This window comes from Struthio camelus, chromosome 12 (genome assembly GCF_040807025.1).
Source record: "Struthio camelus isolate bStrCam1 chromosome 12, bStrCam1.hap1, whole genome shotgun sequence".
NCBI lineage: Eukaryota > Metazoa > Chordata > Aves > Struthioniformes > Struthionidae > Struthio > Struthio camelus.
In genome coordinates, this window is record NC_090953.1 from 1039856 (window position 1) to 1060107 (window position 20252).

General features: G+C 53.9%; 1 protein-coding gene across 4 annotated transcripts in view; it reads right to left on the reverse strand.

Annotated features, from left to right (window-relative positions):
• Positions 1–6880, reverse strand: part of FRMD5 (FERM domain containing 5) — a 147665-nt gene extending 140785 nt beyond the window's left edge. For all 4 annotated transcript variants that reach the window (XM_068958454.1, XM_068958452.1, XM_068958453.1 and 1 more), the window contains exon 1: positions 6711–6880. In XM_068958454.1, coding sequence (XP_068814555.1) covers positions 6711–6812 — 102 coding nt within the window. In that variant the 5' untranslated portion in view covers positions 6813–6880. The remainder of the gene's footprint in view (positions 1–6710) is intronic.
• Between the last annotated feature and the right edge of the window lie 13372 nt (positions 6881–20252).

Genomic DNA, 20252 nt, shown 5'->3' on the forward strand with positions numbered 1-20252 from the left:
AAAAATCGCTTTCTGACCGTTCCTTTTCTGGAGATTAAGAGACTCCTCGCCCGGAGCAGCCGGCCATTCGTCCTGCCCCACCGCCCTGCAGCCCCTCCTGCGCGTCGCTCGCGCCGTGCCCCGGCCCGCCGTCCCCCGCCGTCCCCCGCAGAAACGCCTCCCCGGCCCGGCATCGCACGCGCGCGGCTTTCAGGAGACTTGCGTTTCAGTTCTGGTTATTTCTTACAAGCATAAGCGCTTTAAAAATAGATAAAACTGTCTAATACCAACATTTTTTACTTTTTACTAGAAACGCCGGCCTTTTACACGCCACCAGAGAGCGGCGGAAAGAGCCGGCGGCGACCCGCGGAGCCTGCGATCTCCGCGCTGCCGCTTCGACCCCGTCGCCTCCGCGCGGCGACGAGAGCTGGCCCGGCCGCCCGGCGCCCCACGGCCCCGCGTCCTCCCGGGCGCGACAGCCTAACTCGCGGCGCCGCTTGCCAAGCCGCGGCCGTAATCCGCGCGCCAGCGTAGCTCAGGACGTCGGCGAGCCCGCAGCGCCGCTCTCGCGTCAGCCTACGAGCTTTGTAAGCGGCCCGACAGAGCGTTAGCTCCTGGAGAAAAACCCGACTTGCATCTCGTGCTCAAAAGATGCCCCCGAAGTTTCCATATCCGTGCGGATGACCGTATAAACCCGGACGCCGTTTCCTCGCTTGCGTGCACGCGCTCTTCTTATTTCTCCCGACCTTTCTGAAAATTCACCCTGCTTCTTTCAAATTTCCTCTTCTGTTCTCGCGGCTGGAGCAAAGCCATCTCCGCTTCAGGCCCGTCTCCGCCAGCACTCTGCATTGCAACCTCGGACGGCTCGGCAGCCCTTTTCACGCTACTCTATAAAGAATATAACAAAAATAAGACTGCACCAGCTAACAACGGCTGGCGCAAGAATCAGCCTTGCTTAAGACTTTGCGACGCTTAGGTGAAAGCCCCCACAAACGTGCAAACCGTGCCCTCCCTCGTGCCACGGACGGAGCCGGCGGCGCGGCGATCGTCAGAGCTGCGCTGACCCGGTGAGCGAGCGCAAGCCAACGCGTCTCCTGGGATGATAAATTTTAGCAGATTTTAAAAAGCTGCCAACAACCACATCAGTTGTAACTCCAACCACATCAGTTGTAACTCCAACCACATCAGTTGTAACTCGTTCAGAATACAAGGGGCAAGATCCACAAGAGGCAGCTAAGCAAAAAACAGATTAGGATATTTTTCCTAACTTTCTGAGAGGCTGTTATCATCAACAGCCACAAAAATAAAATAAAAATCCTGCCACAGCTGGGGAGCCAGCGCCATGCTTTCAAGGCACCGCCCGTCTCGGCGGGACAAGCTCACGCACCAGGCAAGAGCCACTTCACCTCTCCCCACCTGCGACCCGCGATCCCCCGTCTCTGCAGGCACGCTCGCAGCCGCCAGCCTTACCGGCAACTCCGGATCATCCATATGAAATTGCTTTCAGACTGCTGTGATAATTTACTCTGGAAACTCTTCAAAGAAAAGAATTTGACCTGGAACCTCCTCATTTGCAGAAACAACTGCAAAGCTTTCTGTAACTAAACAACAATGGGTTTTTTTTGACCACAACCAAATGGCTGGTGACAGAAGCGTTGCCCAGTTATCTCTGTAACAGCACCCACTGCTCATTAACCTTGCATTAATGAGGTGCTGTCTATTCTTGACAAAATTGATAGCAAATAAAACACAGCGCTTCTTCTCGAACGGCAAACCCCTGCTTGTTCCCTAGCCTCCTTTGGCAAGGTATCGTCATTTATAACAAGTGACAGCGGTGCCACGCTTCCTCTGCTGTTTGGAAGCCGTGAGCGTGGCGATTTCGGAGGTTTTTCTACCGGAATTTAATTTCCTGCTCTGAGGAGACAGGCAGCCCGAGCAGAGCGGGGGAGGCCGTAGGCACCGGCGCCCGGCGCGGGGTCGGGCTGCCCCTCCGCCAGTCCTGCCCCGCGACGTTCCCGCGGCGCAGCCCCTGCGAGGTTCACCTCCGCTCCCACGGACGCGTCGCTCCCAGCCGCTGCGGAGCGAGGCGAAAACTAAAAACAAAGGCGCTTTTAGCATTCCCCAGACACCTTCAAAACAGCTTCCTACTGAGCATTACCTAGTTTCTACATGACAGAAGCAGAAAATATCTTCTTTCGTGATGCTGTGCGTCTATATCTTTCCAGAGCGGTAGTGCCAAGTATATGTATATATAGGTCTTCAACATCTTGTACGGGAAAGGTGCTAACCAAAGCGGCTCTTTGGAGAAACGGGCTCCCAAACGGGGGGCTGGCAGGCAGCTTCACAGCAGATAACATTGGAGAGCAAGTATGAAAAGTTAATAGCAAACAGACACTTCAGCTGGTGAAGAAATAGCAGCACTAGAAATATTTTCAACAGGTATCCGTAGCAACTTGTGTTTCTGCCTCCCGTTAAAACGAGAGCAAATATGTCACTAATTTTTCAGTGGACCTTCAGTGGGTGCTTTCACCAGCCGCCCTTTGTATCCTTTGCGTTCGAAATTATATACTTGGAATGAAATAAAAAGGAAAAGGAGGTGAAACCCAAGAAACCCTGAGTTTCGACTATTACTTTGTCCTCAAACTTACTGAGCATTTCATGCGGTTCTCCTCTTTTTCTGAGGGCACAAATCGGATGCATTTAGAGGTCCGAGAAGGGAACCGAGGCTGCTGCGCAGACAGCACGTGCTCCTACAGAGCTTGAGCGAGGCAAGAGCGATAGGTTTCCGTTACAAATACATCTTCGGCGCTACAAATAAAAACATCACTTTTAATAGAGTCAACAGAAAACCAGCAACAGAAATCTGCCAGCACTGGTTTCACCGTTCCCAGGACCCCCGCGCTTAGAGGGCTGACATCCTGGACGCTTTGCGGGCCAGCAGGTTCCCGGGGACTCGCAGGGGGCCAGGCCCGCGGCTCCCCGAGTTGTCGGCAGCAGGGAGAACACCTCCATCGCCTTTGCTTAGCGCTTCGGACAAGCGATCCCACCGCGCGAGCAGCGGTCCGCTAACCTACTTCCCAGCAAAAGCAATTGGAAACTACCAGGAGATAGAAAGATAATGAACAAATAACCTTCACAGTAGCTAGCACTGCAAAAAAAAAAAAAAAAATAGAGGTTTCTCTATTGCGTTGACTGCTTGTTATTAATGATCCTGTCAGGTCTTCTAATGAACTTTCTGCTTCATGTGGAAAACGTGATTTTTGTCCAAGAGCAGAGACAAGTGCTCTTTTTCTTTATTTCCAACCTTATGTAAGAAATTGTTACATTTTGATTCTATGAAACCTTACTTTTATATTTATTTTCCCATATCTCCAAATTCTTGTAATACTACTGATTTTTGAAACAAAATGCCACTGTCTTTTCAGGAAAATAGTTGAAGCATCAAACAATGGCAAATCATTAATTATTTTAAGCCTTTTACACTGCCACTGCAATGAAGAATTTAAAACATTTCCTCAGACAAGTAGCTCAGTCCGATAAAAAAAAAAAAAAAACACAAGGCAAAAGCCTTTTCCATTTTTTTGTGTTTTTTCAGCGCAAGCTTTATTCTAATGTTACAAAGCTGCATTTCTGGTAAATTGTTTCTTGTTTATGTTTGGAGCCATGGAGCATAAAGTGGTAAATTCAAATTAAACATCCTGCTGCACTCGAACCTCGCCGCGGAGATGAGCGGAAGGGCTTTGGGCTCGGAGGCCCCTCGGCGCCGGGCCGCGCCGCTCCCCCCGCGCGGCGCCAGCAGCAGCGACACCCCAAGGCGCCACGGGCTCCTGTGCCCCCGCAGCGGCAGTAAGACGCCGTCGTGCTCGCGGACGCCTGCCGTGGAGCAGGGCGCAGCGAGCAAGGGCGCGCTCCAGCATCTTACCATCCCCGCGCTGGAAACCAGTGGCAAACTACGGGCTTCACTGCTTTTAAGAGGCATCTGGGGGGCGCATAATACCATTAAAACAGAAGCTTTCCAGAGCCAAGGAAGAACAAGGCCTTCATGTTCTGCCCCGACAAGACGACGGAGGCCGGCGGTCCGGCGGGATCGGAGCCGTCCTCCCCAGCACGGCGGAGGCAGCCACCAGGGCAGCACCCTTCTCCTCCTGCCCCCTAGGAAGTCAAACTACTAGAACATAGACATATTTTTATATATATATATATATATAAAAAATTCTGGAGGCCCAGACCTGGACCCCCCCAGACTCAGGGCAAATACCGCCTCCAAGTTCAATAACTTGGTGCCAAGAACACCCTTACGGAGACATCCTCGACTGGGAGGGATTTGGGGAAGCGCTTTCAAGGCTACTTGATTGGCGACCGGATTGGATGTTTGGGAATGAAAATTAGGACAAAAGAGATGAAGGAGGCACCTGGGCTCAGACGGTGAACCGTTCGTTTAACATTGGAATATGACCAAAGTAAACTTTGGATAATCAAATAAAAAAGGCTTTATTTAGAAACAGAATATTCAAAGTCATTATCCGACAGCGCACAAACCCTATTCGCATGCCTTTTATCAAGCACAGCCAGAGGTTAATTTTGTTGACAGGTTTAACCAGCGCTATTGTTTGAAACGTAAATAAGACCTCTTAAAATCAGATCTGTTTTTGAGTGGGTTCTTATCCCCAGCAACGTAGAAGCCAGATAACATGTCAGACTGGGCACAGTTCAGAAAAGGGTATGAAGCGCATATGCACACGCACCCTTTGTTGATATAAAAGACACAAACACACGGGTATAGCAGCAAAAACGTATGCTACAAACTTCCACTGAGCAGCTTCACGCCACAGACATGCACTGTGATTAACAGTGCCGCATACGAAAATGATGACTTATGTTTTGGATAGTTTCTCCATATTTAAGTAAAAATAGAAATATGTAAATTAGAAACAACAGGCTTAAAAAACTGCCTAGATGAAGAAACACTATGGATCAGAGCAAGACACATGAAATATCTGCACTCGTAAGGGAATGACCTTCAAAACTCATTCACTGTTCCTAGGCTGTATGTTGACAGCGATTTTCTCACTTGCGAGACATTATACATTCCTACTATGTACGCTTTAATTTTGCATGGACTATAAATACTTTGCTTTTAAGGAGCATGAAAGCAAAAGAAAACAAATATCTAACTGTGGTAACCTTGATTGTGAGGGTAATGGGAGATAATTCTTTATACCTTAAGTCATGCATACTGAATATCAGGATTCACTATTTACTATGCTAAACATAAAATAAGTCACCGAAATATGTGATCCAGTAGTATTTTCTCTAAAAAAAATGACATGCAAAATAAAGACACCTTATTAAACTACAGTAAGGACAGAATATCCAGATTTTTCTTAACTGCATTGCCTACACTTCCTCTCCTAAACTACATTTCTCCATTTATTTTGTATTAACAACAACCTCTGAGAGACAAATGAGTTTTGCTTATGCAAAACAGACCAGGTTGCCATTATAGTTGTTTACTGGGTCACACTTTACAATCTAGGTGGGGGAGGCGAAGGAGGAAGGAGCGGCATTAGCATTCTTCAGCTGTTATTTGCACAAAACACCATATTTATCTATTTTAGACTGTTTAAGCAAAAATGACGGTGCCTCCCATAGCCTGCAGCATTCCTCTGTAACCATTCCTTTAACATTATCATTTAAAGCATGTTTCTGCCCGTAATTCAAAGGATGCTCCCGCCTCCGCGGAGTTACCGGACAGCGAGAACTCGGAGAGCCGAAGCAATGGGCTGAAAGGTGGGAGTTGTTGCTATTTACATGTTGAGTCACCTTTACTCAAAACTCTGCCCTGAATTTTCCATTGCTGACAGCCTGGCCCGGCGCCAGCCGATGCCAGCAGGAAAACCGTGGCGAGAGCCGGCGACCACCAAGCACGCTCCCTCAAAGAGATCCTTATAACCGCCGAGGGGCCGAGTAAAGGCAGCCCGGCACCAGGTCTCGCCCGCCGACCGCTCCGGCGCCCGCCCGGGGCGCAGACGCTCGGCGCTGCACGGGCGGGGCGAGCGCAGCCGGGGCTCCCGCGAAGCCTTTTTCGGCCCTATTGCAAAACTCACCCCCGCTCCCCTCCCCTCCCCGGGCCGAGGGCTCAGGCCGGCGGCACACCGAGGCAGCCCGGCGTGGGGGCGCCGGCCCTCGCGCTCCGCTCCGCAGCCGCGGACCCGGCGCTGCCCCCCGCATCCCACCCCCCCTCCCCCGGCAACTTCGGGAGGGGAACGGGCTGCGCCGGGCGCCGCCAGCAGCCGCGGAGCCGGGCAGCCCCCCCGGCAGCCCCTCTCCCGCGGGCGATGCTCCCAGCCGCGCAGCCAGGCGCCCTTTCCGCAGCCGCGTCCCCTGGGCGCCCCGGTGCCGGGAGCGGGGCCGCTCCCCCCCCCCCAACCGCCGCCCCCCGCCGCCTTTGTTGGCGGCGGCGGGCGCGGAGCCGCCCGCGCGGTGCCTCCGCCGCTGCCGCCCGCGGAGCCGCTCCGCCGCCGCGCTCCTTTTGTTCGCGGTCCCCGGCGCCGGGCGGGGATGGGGGGGGGGGGGGACACAGGGAGGGGGGGGCTGCCCGCGGCACCGGCCCCCGCCGCCCCGCAACTTCCCCGGCGCCGAGCGCCGCTCGGGATAGCGGTGCCGCCGCTCCGCGGCGGGCGGGGGCGCGCGGGTGGCCGCGCTGCCCGGCGGAGCGGCGCGGCGCTGACCTGGATGGTGCAGGTGTACTCGCTGTCGTCCAGCAGTCGCACGGTGCAGTTGTACTCGCGGTCCAGGTTCCTGCTGCTGCCACTCATCCACCTGCTCAGCATCTTCCCGGGCCGGGCGGCGGGGCGCGCAGCGGGGCGGGCGCGCAGTGCCGGCGGAGCCTCCGCTCACATCGCCGCTGCCGGCGCGGTGCGGCGCGGTGCAGCGCGGCGGCGTGCGCGCCCCCCGCCCGGCCCGGCTCGGCTCGGTTCGGCTCGGCCCTGCCGCCGCGCCGAGCCCCGCTGCGGGCCGCGCGGAGCGGAGCGCGGAGCGGAGCGCGGAGCGGAGCGGATCGGCAGTGCCCGAGCCCGGGCCGCGGCGCACGGCGGCCGGGGGTGGAGGCAGGCCCGGGGGGGGAGCCCAGCGCCCGCTGCGGGGGCCAATCTCGGCGCCGCGGCTGTGACAGGCTCCGCCGCAAACCAATGCGGCAGGGGCGGCGCGGCTCCGCGGCCGCCTCCCCGGGGCCGCCCCGCCGCGGGAGGGGCGCGGAGGGGCGCGGAGCGGTGCCGCGCCGGCAGCCGCCCCCGTGCGCGGCGGGATGGGGCCGGCGCGGGGCAGCCCGGCCCCGCTGCCGTCGCCTCCCCCCCCCCCTGCGCGGGCGCGGGGGGGCGGTGGGCAGGGCTCCCCCCCCTCCCCGGGGTGCGGGGCAGCCCGCCCCGAAAGCTCGGTCCGCGGCCGTGAGTCGTGTGCGTGGAAAATGGTCTCCAGCAGGCTGAGCCGCGCGCGGCCGGCGGGAGCCGTGTGCCCTGGGCCGCCGGAGCGGCCAGGTGGGGAGGCGTCTCGCCCGTCCCGTGAAAGGCGGACGCGTCCCTGGGGTGGCGGAGGGGTGAGCGCTCTCCAGCAGGCCAGCGCGCCGCCAGACAGCTCTGGGTTAATGGGCTGGTCTCCCAATAGCGGGGTCAACTGTCACGACCCCTTGAGCAGAGCGAGGCGCAAACCCGAGTGCTGGGATGCTCCCCAGGGCATGGCCTTCCCTGCTGGTGCTTGTTCACTACGGAAGGAAACTTTTAAATCTCGGCTTACTGAGCAAAATGGACTCTAAAAACGATCAGTTCAACTCTGAAGCGGTTGGTGCTGCAGCCGGCGCTGCTCTGAGAAGTGCCGTACGTGACAGTGGTCCCTCCAGCCCATCGGGGTGCGGGCCCGGCTGGTAGCGCCGGGGATCTCTGCCTCTAGCTGTGGGCAGTCTCCTGCTCGGGTGCCCACTCAGTCCATGGCCATCCCTGCAAGGCTGGAAGAGAAAAGTTCCTGCCTAGAGGATTCAGCAATGTTCCCCGCCGCCAACCCAGCTCCACACGGGCTGACAAATCCCCGAACGAAGCAGGCCCCAGTGAGGGTCTGTATTAAAAGTATCTCCAGTCTATCCTGCTGCATCCCAGCTCCTATCCCCAATGGTGCCTTCTTGATTCAGCTCCTCTTCACCTAGAGGCCTGCGTTTCCCTTCTCCAGCTGTGTTTGCAAGCCGCGCTGTGGCTCACACCCTCTCTCCAGGAGCCCCGGCCTTACGCTGCACCCGTGCAGCTCTCTTACCGGTGCCCATATTATCTCTGCTCCGCTTTGCTCATTCCCTGCCTTCCCAGCCAGAAAGCTGATTCACAAAATCATGCCGTTAGCCTCTTTGCAGGCCCGGCAGGCTCCCTTCGCACCAACCCTTTCAGCCCTTGCCCACCTGCAGGGCGGCACTCCTTTCTGCGCAGAGGTCCCCAGCCTAGCTCTTCCCGGCTCTGTCACCAAGGAGAACTGCTCATGTGTCCCCTGATGTAACTTCTGTTATGCCTGTGGCTGTTGCGCTCTTGAAAGGACCGCAGAGGAGGACCAGGCTCAATTATCTTAGTGTCCAGTGGACAATTAATGTAAATGCCCAATTAATGTAAATGACAGAGTGGGAATGAGATGTCACAGGCAATGGTACTGCAGCAGAGTGAGACACAGACAGTGGGCAACCTCCTGGAAAGGACATTACCCCACTGGGAAAAATCACGGCAAGCCAAGAGGCTTGGCATCGATGGGATGTCTGTTGGGAGACTTTCAATTTTGCAGCCCCTCAGGAAGATGTTTTTTGCCCAGCGTGTTGTTAGGAGGCGTGATGCAGATCCCCAAACAACAATGGCTCTTTTCACAGAGAACGGGACTTGCTTTTGCACCATCTGGGCACTTTTACAAAGATGCTTGTATTCACTAAAGTAGCTGTTACTTTGTCATATATCCCACTCTGCATAAATTGTTCATCTGCCTCAGAGCTCCCCTTCTGAACCAGCTGAACTGTTAATGAAGAATGGGCTCGTCAGCATTGGCAGGTGTTGCTTTCACAGAGAACAGAAGCTTCTGAGCCAGCTGAGCGGCTTAATGAAGAACAGCATTCATGCCACAGCAGCCATGGCTTTGTCAGGGATCCGCTCACCCGTGCCACTGTTCAGCTATTAACTCTGCTCCTCAACCAAATTAACAGTTTTGCTGAGATTCCCGTTTTTGACAGAGAAACTGTCCTTTTTAAAGATCTTCTCTGAGGCAAGGCAGGAGCCCCTAGACCAAGCTCATTCCCTTCTGCTCTCTTAGGCTCATCTTCAGAACAGGGAATATTACTGGAGACGTATATCTAAGGGCAGCTTACATTTCTCTCTCAAACTACTTGAAAAGGTTTCCACAGAGCGTATCACATAGAGAGATGCCTTTATAAAAATGTTCTCTCTTCCCCAGCTTTGATAGGTGGGAATTGTTTTGATGAGCAATGCCATTTTTTCCTTTTTAATGATTAACCTAGTCAATCCTACAAATTCTCTGCATTTTAATTCTCTGTGTCTTGCAGTTTTGAGCTCAAAAAACCAAAATTCAGATTTCCAAATGTGTATTAAAAGTGAATTCTTAGATGTATTTGCTTTCTGGTAGGTTAAGTTTTGCTAAGAGATTATGTCCTAAAAATCTGGGGAAGAGACGAAACGGTCGTCTTTGCTGCTTAGAGGAGAATAGCAGTACTCTCCTCGCAAGGGCGGAATAAACCTGGTCTGGAGAACGGCATCATAAAATATTGCAAAGCACCCAGCAAATAGCAGGAAAAGCGTGTGCAAAGGCATACATGCGAAAACTTGTCTGGGCGCAGTGAGGATGCTCTTTGCCTCCGCTGCCGTGTAAACTGGCCTCAGTCGCTTTCACGGGAAGGACGGAGGCACGGACACCCCGACCAGCAGCCCCTTCTCCCCGGGCAGGTTTCACCGCCCCCACTAGAGCTTTTTAAGTGAGATTTTACAGGTTGTCTCAGGCTCTAGGTTAAAAGTGTCTGTTTAACCTTCGCAGTCAGGCCTAAGTATCTCGGATGTATTTTCAAGTATAAACGGTCTAGCAGCCAATTATGTATACGGCTTTGCGTTTATTCAGTGGCAGTAATATACGTGGGATCCCAATGAAATTAGCACTGATCCAGTCTGGTGGGTTCAGCTGCTGCTTGGAAAGTGCTCAGTTGTCTGATGATTATTGTTAACAAAACCAAAGATCCAATAAGTGACTTAAATTCAGAACTAATGTATTACTCTTTACCTGTTTCAAAGATTTCTACCAAAAATATCATGCATTATGCATTTATCATCCATAATGAACAACTAGTTTTGATACAGAAAGGGGATGCAGTCATACCCAAGGCTTGGAGAACAAAACCCGTGTGTTTCCAAAGGTAATTCTGGCGGTAGAGAAACCTGTGCCTTAGGGGATGTCCACATGCCTCACCCTGCAGATTCATCTAGGGGCCTGTATTTAATCAATAACAGCACCCTGACTTGGCACTGCACTAAAGGATAACTGTTCATCCTAAAATTATGTTAATGTTTGTAAGTAATAGCATCTTATTTGGCTCAAGATTACCAAAATACAGACCTCTCCTTTAACTGGCATTTTACAAAACATAACCCGTTCTGCCTAGATACTTCCTGCATTTTCTGCCCCTTGAGCAGGACAACGAGGCCGTCAGCTTTGCTTCTCTTTCCAGCGGGAATTCTGAAACCGAAACAATAGAAAAGCAACAATTCTTATTGTTTCAGCTCCAAGCACAAGCCCAGCTCCATCCAGATGAGATGTCAAAATGTGGCCCGACTCACAGGTTTTGCTCATGGTTTAAATGACCAACAGCATCGCCATTGTTATCGTTCTGCTTCCAGCCAAGCTGAACTCACAGTCTCTCCTCTGCTCTGCTAGGCTGTCTGCAGAGTGAAGCAGGCTCCAATTCATCAGGTGACGCTTTCTCTCTGTTTTCTTTACCTTGAGAAGAGGCAGAAACTTAGGACCAAATTCTCTGTTGTGCCTTAATTATTTTTTGCTGATGAAAAGTTTTGGAAGATTTTTTCCGGGGGACGCAGATGAGGGCTCGGGGGACCGCGGGTGTCCGTGGACGGCTGGGTGCTGCCCTCTTTCCCCGCGCGCCCCCGGCAGCAGCACGAGCAGGATCGGGGTGGTCAGGGCTCGGGGTTGCAGTGCTGCTGTTAGGACTAGGGGCGACGCCGCTAAGGAACGGCGTTCTCACTTCCCAGCCTCTTTAAAAATACACGCTGATACCCAAAACTGAGCGTGGGTCCTGACCTGCACTGAGAAAACGTCTTTACAATGGGGAAAGAGCAACTTTCTTTGTCTCACTTTGCAATGGGCAAAGAAGAATTAAAACTGGAACAAAGTGTATTTGGCACGCAGGCCAGCGATGGCAACGCAGTCCTCCTCCTCCTCCTCCTCCTCCTCCTCCTCCTCCTCCTCCTCCAAGCGCTGACCAGGAGAGCATCACCTGCCCGCAGAGGAGCGACCACGCCGCGCGCCGGTGCGTGGCTCGCAGGGCGGCCGCTCCGGCAGATCCAGCGCGCTGTCGTAGCGGGCAGCACCGTGGGATGGGCGAGGGCTGCTCCGCTCTGCAGCTGGCTCCGGGCGCCCGGAGGGAAGGTCGTGCCCTAGCGCTCTCCTTGAGGGCGAGCGCCCTGCCGAGCTACAGGGGAAAGGAGGAGGGGACTCAAAGAGAGAGAGAAGGGGAGAAAAGGGGACGAGGGAGGAGGAAAGGACGGCGAGGGCTGAAGTCAGCGGTGAGCGGGCCAGAAGGGGAGCGCAGCGCCTGCAGCCGTGCCCAGCAGCCACCCGCACGTACCCACCGGGGCACAGGCTGCGACGTCGGGCTTCCCGACTGCCGGGCAGCGGAGCTTTTAACCGTAATTTGCAATTATAACCAGAGGATAAGATGTCAGCCCGTTAGGAGGAGGTGGGAACCTGCAGGCCCATGCAGACTAATTACTGCTGACACATAGAGACAGGCTCATTAGGCGGAGGTCTCCTTCCGTCCTAGCACAAAACCTTTGGCTTGAGGCAGGTATTTCAGGGCGTGATTATCGGGCCAGTGCTGTAAGGTAGGTGGCGGTGGTTGGCCACGGGGGCCCTCCGCGAGCAGCAGGGCCAGGAGGAGCTCTCGGGGTGGGAAGGTGCTGGGGAGGGCCTGGGAAGGAGCATTCGCGGGGCTGGGGAAGCCTCCCCGCCGCCCCTCTGCGGCCCCCGGCCGGCGGCGGCGCGCCGGTCGTGAGTGCAGCGCCGATGGAGAAGCAGGTCGTGGGGGCCGGTGGTCCCTCTGCCCGGGGACCGCAGCCTCGGGCGCAGCCCGGGGAAAGCTCGCTCCCATCTGCGTTATGAACTCTGTGATTTGCTGTCAAACAGCCTCTGCTCGGCACAAACCCGCAATGAGCTTCTATAAACAACCTGGTTTACAACAATGTAATTTCCATGCCAACAACATTTACAAGTCTCAATCTGATGTCACGCCATATAACACTCTGTTTCTTAGGCTCGTTCTGGCACCCAGAGAGGGAGCATCTCTCTTGCGAGTGTTTAGTGCCACACTTCCCAGCAAACATCGGAACAAGGCAACATTTCTACCAAGGGCATTTCTGCTGGCTGAATGATTTCGTGCAGAGACAGACTGCTCTTGCTGTAGATGCAATTTATACCGCTGGGTTGCTCCGGAGCATCTTTTTCATCCTCCTTTCCTTGGCATTGCTGTTAGGCCAGCACCTTGCTGTAAGATCTCTCATCAGGTTTTCGGAAGAGCAGCTCCCTGGGTTGCTCCGGACAGTCCTGCGATGTTTTGAGCGACGTGCGTTTCGTCAGACGTGTCTTCCCCACCTTCATTCCTGACTGCATCCGAGGGCATTCGGGTCTTCCTGGAGAAGAGCTTCCTCCCTCGATGAGGCAGAGCACGTACCTTCTATAACGTTCCCTATCTATGGGCTTACAATTCCTAGCTTTTTGTTTGTTTGTTTTTTGATCCTAAAGATCATTTTTTAGGCTCTTTGCCTGTGGATGTCTCCACCTTTCTTAGGGAGATCTTTCTGGCCAAGCCCCAGCCAGGCCGCCTGCATCTCCGCTCCCCTCTTCCAGCATCACTCCCAAGCACCGCGCCGTCTCTCCTCATCGAGGAGGGCGTTTGTGAAGCGCAGAGACAGCAAGGAAGCGTGACTATTCGAGCTGGCAATCCACAGCAAATAATTGGTTTGACAAATTTTGATTTTTTTTCCTGCTTGCAGAGCTAATCACAAATACGTCATAAAACTATTTCCCCACGCGGGCTCACGGCAGAGACCGCAGATGGGAGCTCTGCGCTGGCGACTGGCCGCATGGGGCACGCGGACCTTTTCCTGCTTCGGAGCAGCTGGTTTAGGAGACGCTTACATCGCAGTCCTTAAAAGTGCAAATACAGTCTTCTTGGGTATTCGTGGAGGTAACACTGGAAAACGCTCCTGGCAGCTTTTTGCTAGCAAAATACGCTGTTCTATGTTTATGAAATACAAACAGGAAACAGTTCTGAATCCAGCCCAGAAATCCATCAAAAATTCTCCTACACTTGTATTTACAGAGTGTTTCTGCAAATGTGGTAACATGCAGATAGAAGGGTACCTCTGCCTGCGTGCGGTTGCTTCCACACCGACACACCTAATGACGTTTCGCCATGACCCACCGCTGTGCATCGTGGCCAGCTCTTCTGATTTCTTTGTTATAATTCTTTGTGATATTTATGTTTCTGAAAATCCTGGCTCTTGTTCTCCATGACTAAGAAGTAATCGCAGTCTGTGTCAAAGAAAGAGTCCTTCCTGATCGCAAAAGAAGCTTAAACACGTGAGACACGCACACCACAGTGTGCTCAACAGGGGTCAGAAACAAGACAGCAGGGAAAAACCAGCCCTGGATATTTTTGCTCTACACCTCATGCTCTGCAGCCCTGGCTCCTGATTTTCAGGCATGAATCCCTGGGCTTGCTAATGCTATCGCTGAGGTGCGTGCAAACATTTACGTGCAGGCCAGGCCCACGGAGACACGGCCAACGGCACGACGCTGAAGCAACGCGCGGACCCGGAGCCAGGCGGGCCGTCGGGGCAGCGCGGGACAGCGGCTCCAGGGAAACGCTGTGCTTTAGGCCAGCGCCCAACACCGCGGCTGGGGCGTCAGCCTCCCGCCCGCGCCGTCTGCCCGCGCCCACCCCGGCCTGGCGGGCGCCCCTCGTCTCCGAACGCGGCCCAGGTGGACACCCGGCGGCAGGGGACAAGGGAGCCCGGCAGGTCGAAGCTCGGATGCCCCCCACGAGACCGGGCACGGCTCATCTGGCCTGGCTCCTTGCGGAAACAGCTCTCCCGTTGCCTGAGCGCTGTGTTTTGCACGGCCGCGGAGGAGCGTGCTTGCTCCCCCTCTCCCACGAGGGGATGGGAGGGCACAAGCCTTCGGGAACCCTCCTAAAATATCCCTCTCCTTGAGCGAGGCGGCGGGGAAAGCTGCCCTGAGGTGCAGCGAGTCCGTTCAGCAGCAGCCTGACCCTATTAGTAGCAAATAGCCAACCCCTCCGCTCCATCCACTTGCGGTAATATCACAAGGCTTGACAAGCACTGCATTTAATTTGGTTTTCGTCTAAACTGCTCCTGGCGTTTCTGCTTTGAACGCTGCCTGGCTCTTGCAGCGGCTGCGCGAGAGGGAGCAGGCGGCGGGGACGCCGCTCCCGCTCCCCTGCCCTTCTCCCCAGACGGGCGAGGGTCAGCGCGCGGAGCCACCCGGGAGCAGGGCAGCAGAGCTGACGCCTCACCGGGCAGAGTCGGGGGTAGATGCAGGCGGGGACGGGCAGGAGGAGCAGGCTGCACGGCTGGCTCGGCCCCATGACCTCGGCCAAGGGAGCGTTCCTGCTGCTCTCGCCTGGCACAGGGGCACGAGCTCTTCCTTCCGCTTTGTACAGCGTTTTCCTCGCCGCGGATGGGCGAGCGCAGCTGTTCTCGCCGCCTCTGCGCGCTGCTGCCGCGGGCGGCCGCCCCGACTGCTGCGGAAGGCCAAGCTCCCGCCGGCGCGCTCGCCGCCCCGGCTCCGATGCGCGCCGCCGCCGGCGGGCGGACGAAGCAAAGGCGCAATTAATGGTTTTCCAGCGCAAGGAATTGGATGGAGCGCGGTGACTGCAGCGTTTGCACGCTGCTTAGCGCTGCCACAGATGAAGGGGCGGCTGCCACGGGAAGGGAGGAGGAAGCCAGTCAGCAACTGCGCTCCAGCCTAACGGACGAGCGCTGGGGTGCAGGGGGAAGAAAACGCATTCGCAGGACGCTGCGGCCAGGGCAAGTGTTTCACACAAAGGGCATCGCTTTTCTTAGTTTAGGTCGGGTTAGCTTAGTTTTTCTCTTAAGTGCGTTTAAAACTGCTTTCTGCAAAATGTTTCCAGCAGAATGCCGTTGTCTAAGGCAAACGGGATCCTGGGGTGATTCCGCATCTAAAAATTCAACAGTGTGGGCTGAATATTTACTGCTTATTATCCTCACTACAGATGCAGAGTCTTTGCCGATCGTGGCTGCACGAGGACTGGAAAGACACGCTGTCAGTCTGTCGCCGGGGAGCGGATAACCCGCGTGCGCGCGACGTGCTCCGGGGGCCGAGCTGCGAAGGCAGCCGATGCACCTGCTCCGGCGCTGATCCCCCTCTAACTTCCCTTCAGGCGATGCGGCATTTCCACGGCACAAACACATTTGACCGTTTCAGACCGCACAGAAAGCTGAGATAATAAACCGCAGCAGGCTGGGCAAGCTGGATGATATCTCTGAGGCTGTAGATGATACATCTAGCCCGCTCCTCCTGCATTTTCGTCTTCTTTCTGCCCTTTTTGAAAACACACTATCCATGGAGCTATGTTTTTCTGTTAGACTCTCAATGAGGTAAATCCAGTGTGTTACTCCACAACCCCAAGTCTGCCACAGAGTTACTTAATTTGGTTGGTATTGATAAGACCTTGGAAAATCAATGTGGTGATAACATCTACTTGTTATTCACTAAATGGCATTTTCTCTGCAAAACAGATCCCTGTTAGAGGCTAATTAATTTTAAGGAAAAAGGTGCATTTCAAAAGACTTTACTCCTGGGAGAGGATGTGGGTATGTGCGTGGAAAGCTAACATAGATTTCTTGGAACTGCAGTAGGACTATTCTCTGGGTGCTATAGTAGCTGTCCGGGTAACAAATTAAATCTTCTTTTCCACTTCAGGAAGCCCTTGGGTTTTTGTTTCTGGTTTGTCTGGATTTTTTTTTTTTCATTGTATAAAGTTATCCTCTTATTTAGAGTCAATATAAGATTCCCTTGTCCTTCCAGATTTCTAGATGCTGTCTGAATTCAAAGATTGTGCCTAGTTGCAGAAAAGAAATTAAAGAGTAGGCATTATGCATAGGAAAAATAAGTAGTTGTCTTAAGGGAAAAATACCCTAGTGGAAGCATATTTAGGAAAGCAATTCTTGTCTGTTTAAACTAGTTTCCAAAATGCAAGAAATGCATTTATCTCTCCATTGATGCCCAATGTGGGATCTGTGTGGGTAACTCCTTTCTACGCAGGCTGCCAGGCACCAGGGGAGCTCCGCGTACTGCTGCGCAGGGAGAATTTCATAGGCTTTGAAGGGCAGTGGATGGGAGAGGTTGTGCGTTTTTTCATTTAAAATCATCTTTTAAAACATTTCCTAAGTGTGCACAGTGGATCACCCTTCACTGCTAATGCTGGCACCCCATCACGGTATTTCCCCCCCTTTTAGGTACAGGATACGGAGAGCTTCTCGCCCCCGTTGCGTCTGCTTGGCGAGCGCCTTTTCCGAGCCCTGCCAGAAGGGGTCACATCCTGGCTCCAGGAGTTCAGTTCACACCACGGACTGTGGGCCCAGAAACACACCCCAAAGGCTGCAACTCTTTTTTGGACCTTATTGGACGGGATGAAGAAGAGCTGATGAGTAAACAGGGGGTAAGTGGTTGCCTAGGGATCAGCAGTCATGACCCGATTGCATTTAACATGAGCAAAAGAGGATCGTCCAGCCCATAACATATGTACGGACGTACAGAGAGATACACTTAATGCTTAGAAGTTAATTTATGTGTAACTGTAATAAGAATATCATTTCGTACTAAGACAAAGCTTTGCAAAAATGAAAGTGCATTACATTTACACAGTTACATTTAATGTAGTATGAAATACTTATTAATATATTTATTAAATGAGTGCATTCATTAATTGCAGTAACATTTATTTATATATAATTTCTGCTTCTAATGAATTGAATTATGAGCAAAACTGACTGAGAGGAAAACACAGATAGACAAATATGACTGAGAACTAGCACTTCTCTGAAAAGAGCTCAGTCGGCGGTCAGTAACCACCATTCTACCAGCGAGAGTAAAGTAATTTGGGGTAAAATTGCCTGCTTGTTATAAGTCTTCAGTTAGACATTTATAACCAATATCTGACAAAGGCAAATTGGGGTAGCAGACAGCAACTGATATAAATTAGAAATCATAACATGTGGAAAAACAATGAAGAGAAGCAAAAATCATCAAGTAGGAAGGATGAGAAACAACAGGAAGGACCTGTGTGTTGTCAGGAACAACGCTAACGAGGCAGCAATCACGACGACGCTGAAACAGCAGCCCATCAATAACGGTGCGCCCAGAGCAGAACCGGGCAAGCAGTAGTCTCGCCTGCGCTTGCAAAGGAGTAGGGGGCAGTGCCTGAATCACAGGAGAACGATGCACAATTTTCCCATCTATTCGTAACCAACCGCGGAAGGTGTTAAATAGTAGCTAGCAGGGAAACACGAGTCTGAGAAGAGCTGGTGGGCCCAAAGCTGTTAATTTTCAAAACGTCTCTGCATACTGGGGAAAATCCAAAAGAGAGGAAAGTGCTAATGCTGTACTGATAGTCAAGCAGGCTGGCAGATTTCTAGACAGGAAAATTAATGGAAAAATTGAGACAAAATTCAACCGATAAAGAAATAAGGGACGAAAACATAGTTATTGCCAGTACAGTTTTATAGACACTAGATCCTGTCAAATAAGCATGATTTCATTCCCTGATCAGATTCCAACTAAGTGCCGTTGAGCAGAGGTGCTGCAGTACGGGGGTTTGTAAAGTATGTGACTTGCCGTGGCACGACGGTCTCATCTAAAAATTATCATCGCGGCAAGATGAGCGAACGGCCCATCGAGCTGCTGCGGGGCTGCCGGTGCGGGGCTCGCGCCGCGGGACGCTGTTTCCCGCGGGCTTCTGCGGGGACCGGTGCCGCCTCTCTTTTCATCAGCAAACAGCTAGCTCAGCCCGGCCGCCAGCCGGCAGCTCTGGCGAGCACAGCCCGCACCAAGAGGCGTGGGGCAGGGCACTGAGCTGCGGGAAACCTCGTTCAGGCCAACGCTGAACGCGTGCCTCCGGTTTCGGTGCTTGAATTTTAATAGAAATGTGCGGAGAGTGCAGGAAAGAACGAGCAGAATCGCTGCAAGGCTGGCGAAAACACCCTGGGAAGAGCTCCAGCTCTTCAGCTCATAAAGAACACCGAGACTTGAGCTTGTTAAGATATATGAATGTATTTAGGGTGAGAAAACACCTGGTAGCTAAAAGTTCCTTTATCTAACCGAGGAAGGCAGAGAAAGCGCCGGTGGCTGGAAGCTGAGGCCAGACCAAGGGCAGCGAGAGCCGAGGCCCCCACGCTCACAGCCGGGCTCGGGAGGTGGCTTCGCCGACTCTCAACACCCTGAAAACCCACTTCGACAAGGTGCGTTTTACGGGGCCACCCGTTTCTGTACCCGGTGCCCCCACGGCCCTGAGACGAGTCTCTCCCGCTTATTCTCCCTGTTGCCAAGCCTGTGACTGTTTTGGACCACTGGGCAACGGAGTCCTGCTCTTCAAAAGGCAGAAAGCAAATATGAAAGCAAGAGGCTTTAAAAATGAGACGAAGACTTTAAAAGCGGATAGTAATTAACCTTCTCGCTTTGAAAGTCTGGTTTCACCGCGCCCAGCCAAAGCACTTCAGGAGAGGGAGCACCACGTGCTTCTCAGCTTCAGCACAGCCCTCCTCAAACAGGCGGGGAAGCGGCACGCTGGAGGAGTACAGCAAGGCTTTCACAGCGTGAGCTCCACGCAGCCAGGTCGGCTGTGGTGACTGCCATCGCACTGCGCGTATCGGAAGGAGGCAGCGACGTCGCTTCAACGCCGGCGGTGCTCCGTAAAGGCACCGACAACAGATGACCGGCACAGCGGTCCGGGAGGAGGGGAAGGCTTCTGCCCGCGCCCGTTTGACTCTGGCCTGCCTGCAAGCACAGCGACGCGAGGGCAGCGGGGATGGGAGCCCCAGCCCACGGCAGCCTGGCTGCAGCCTCCCCCCCAGCTAGTGCATGACAGTGTTTTTGGCAAGCGTGGTGGAGGAAAGCTGGCGTGTTGTCGCTGGAAGAGAGAAAATGCAAGACCCTCACAATGTAATCCCTCCTCCCGCTTCCCCAACACCGATTTTGAGAGGCAGCACTTCACTGGGGAATATTCGGCTCGGTCAGCACAGCCAAGCCCAGCGCATGCCAAGACACATGATGTGTCCTGTCGCTCGCTGTTGCTCAGATTGAGGGCATGCACCGAGTGGGGGAAGATTCCTGCAGGCGGAGGGACAGACAGGGCACTGCACCCCGTGACAATCCCTAAGGGCAGGCTTGAGGGTTTGCAAAGCGGAAGGTGAATGAACCGGAGCTTGAGAGAGGGTTTGGCCCGGAGCTACTTGCCAGCGTTGGCATCCTCGTGGCGTTAGCATGGTGTCTGCTGTGCCCTGAGCCGCAAGGAGCCCCTGTTGCCTGGTATCTTGCCTACCAGTCCCAGCGGGGCATCGTGAGGCTCTAGTTTCATGTACGCTTCAGGCTGGTTAAAGCCAAGAAGCAGTCTCGCCCTCCACAATGCCTGCAGCTCGTTGGCCTCCCCTCCCAGCCTCTTCCCTGGCGCCATCACGAGTCTTTGTCCAGTTCTACCCAGCAGATCTGATCCAGATTAAAACTGACCCTTTTCTCTATCTTTTCGGTTGGTTTGGCTACACACGCACTCGGGCTGTCAGAAAGGAGAGGGCAGGACAGGTGGAGAAACGAGCAGCCGGGTCAGGAGAGGGCAGGACCACATATCTTGGATAGGGCAGTTTCTTCTACCGTAAAGTGTAAGTGAGACCTCCTGCTCTCCTCCACACTCCTCTGCTGCAGCATCT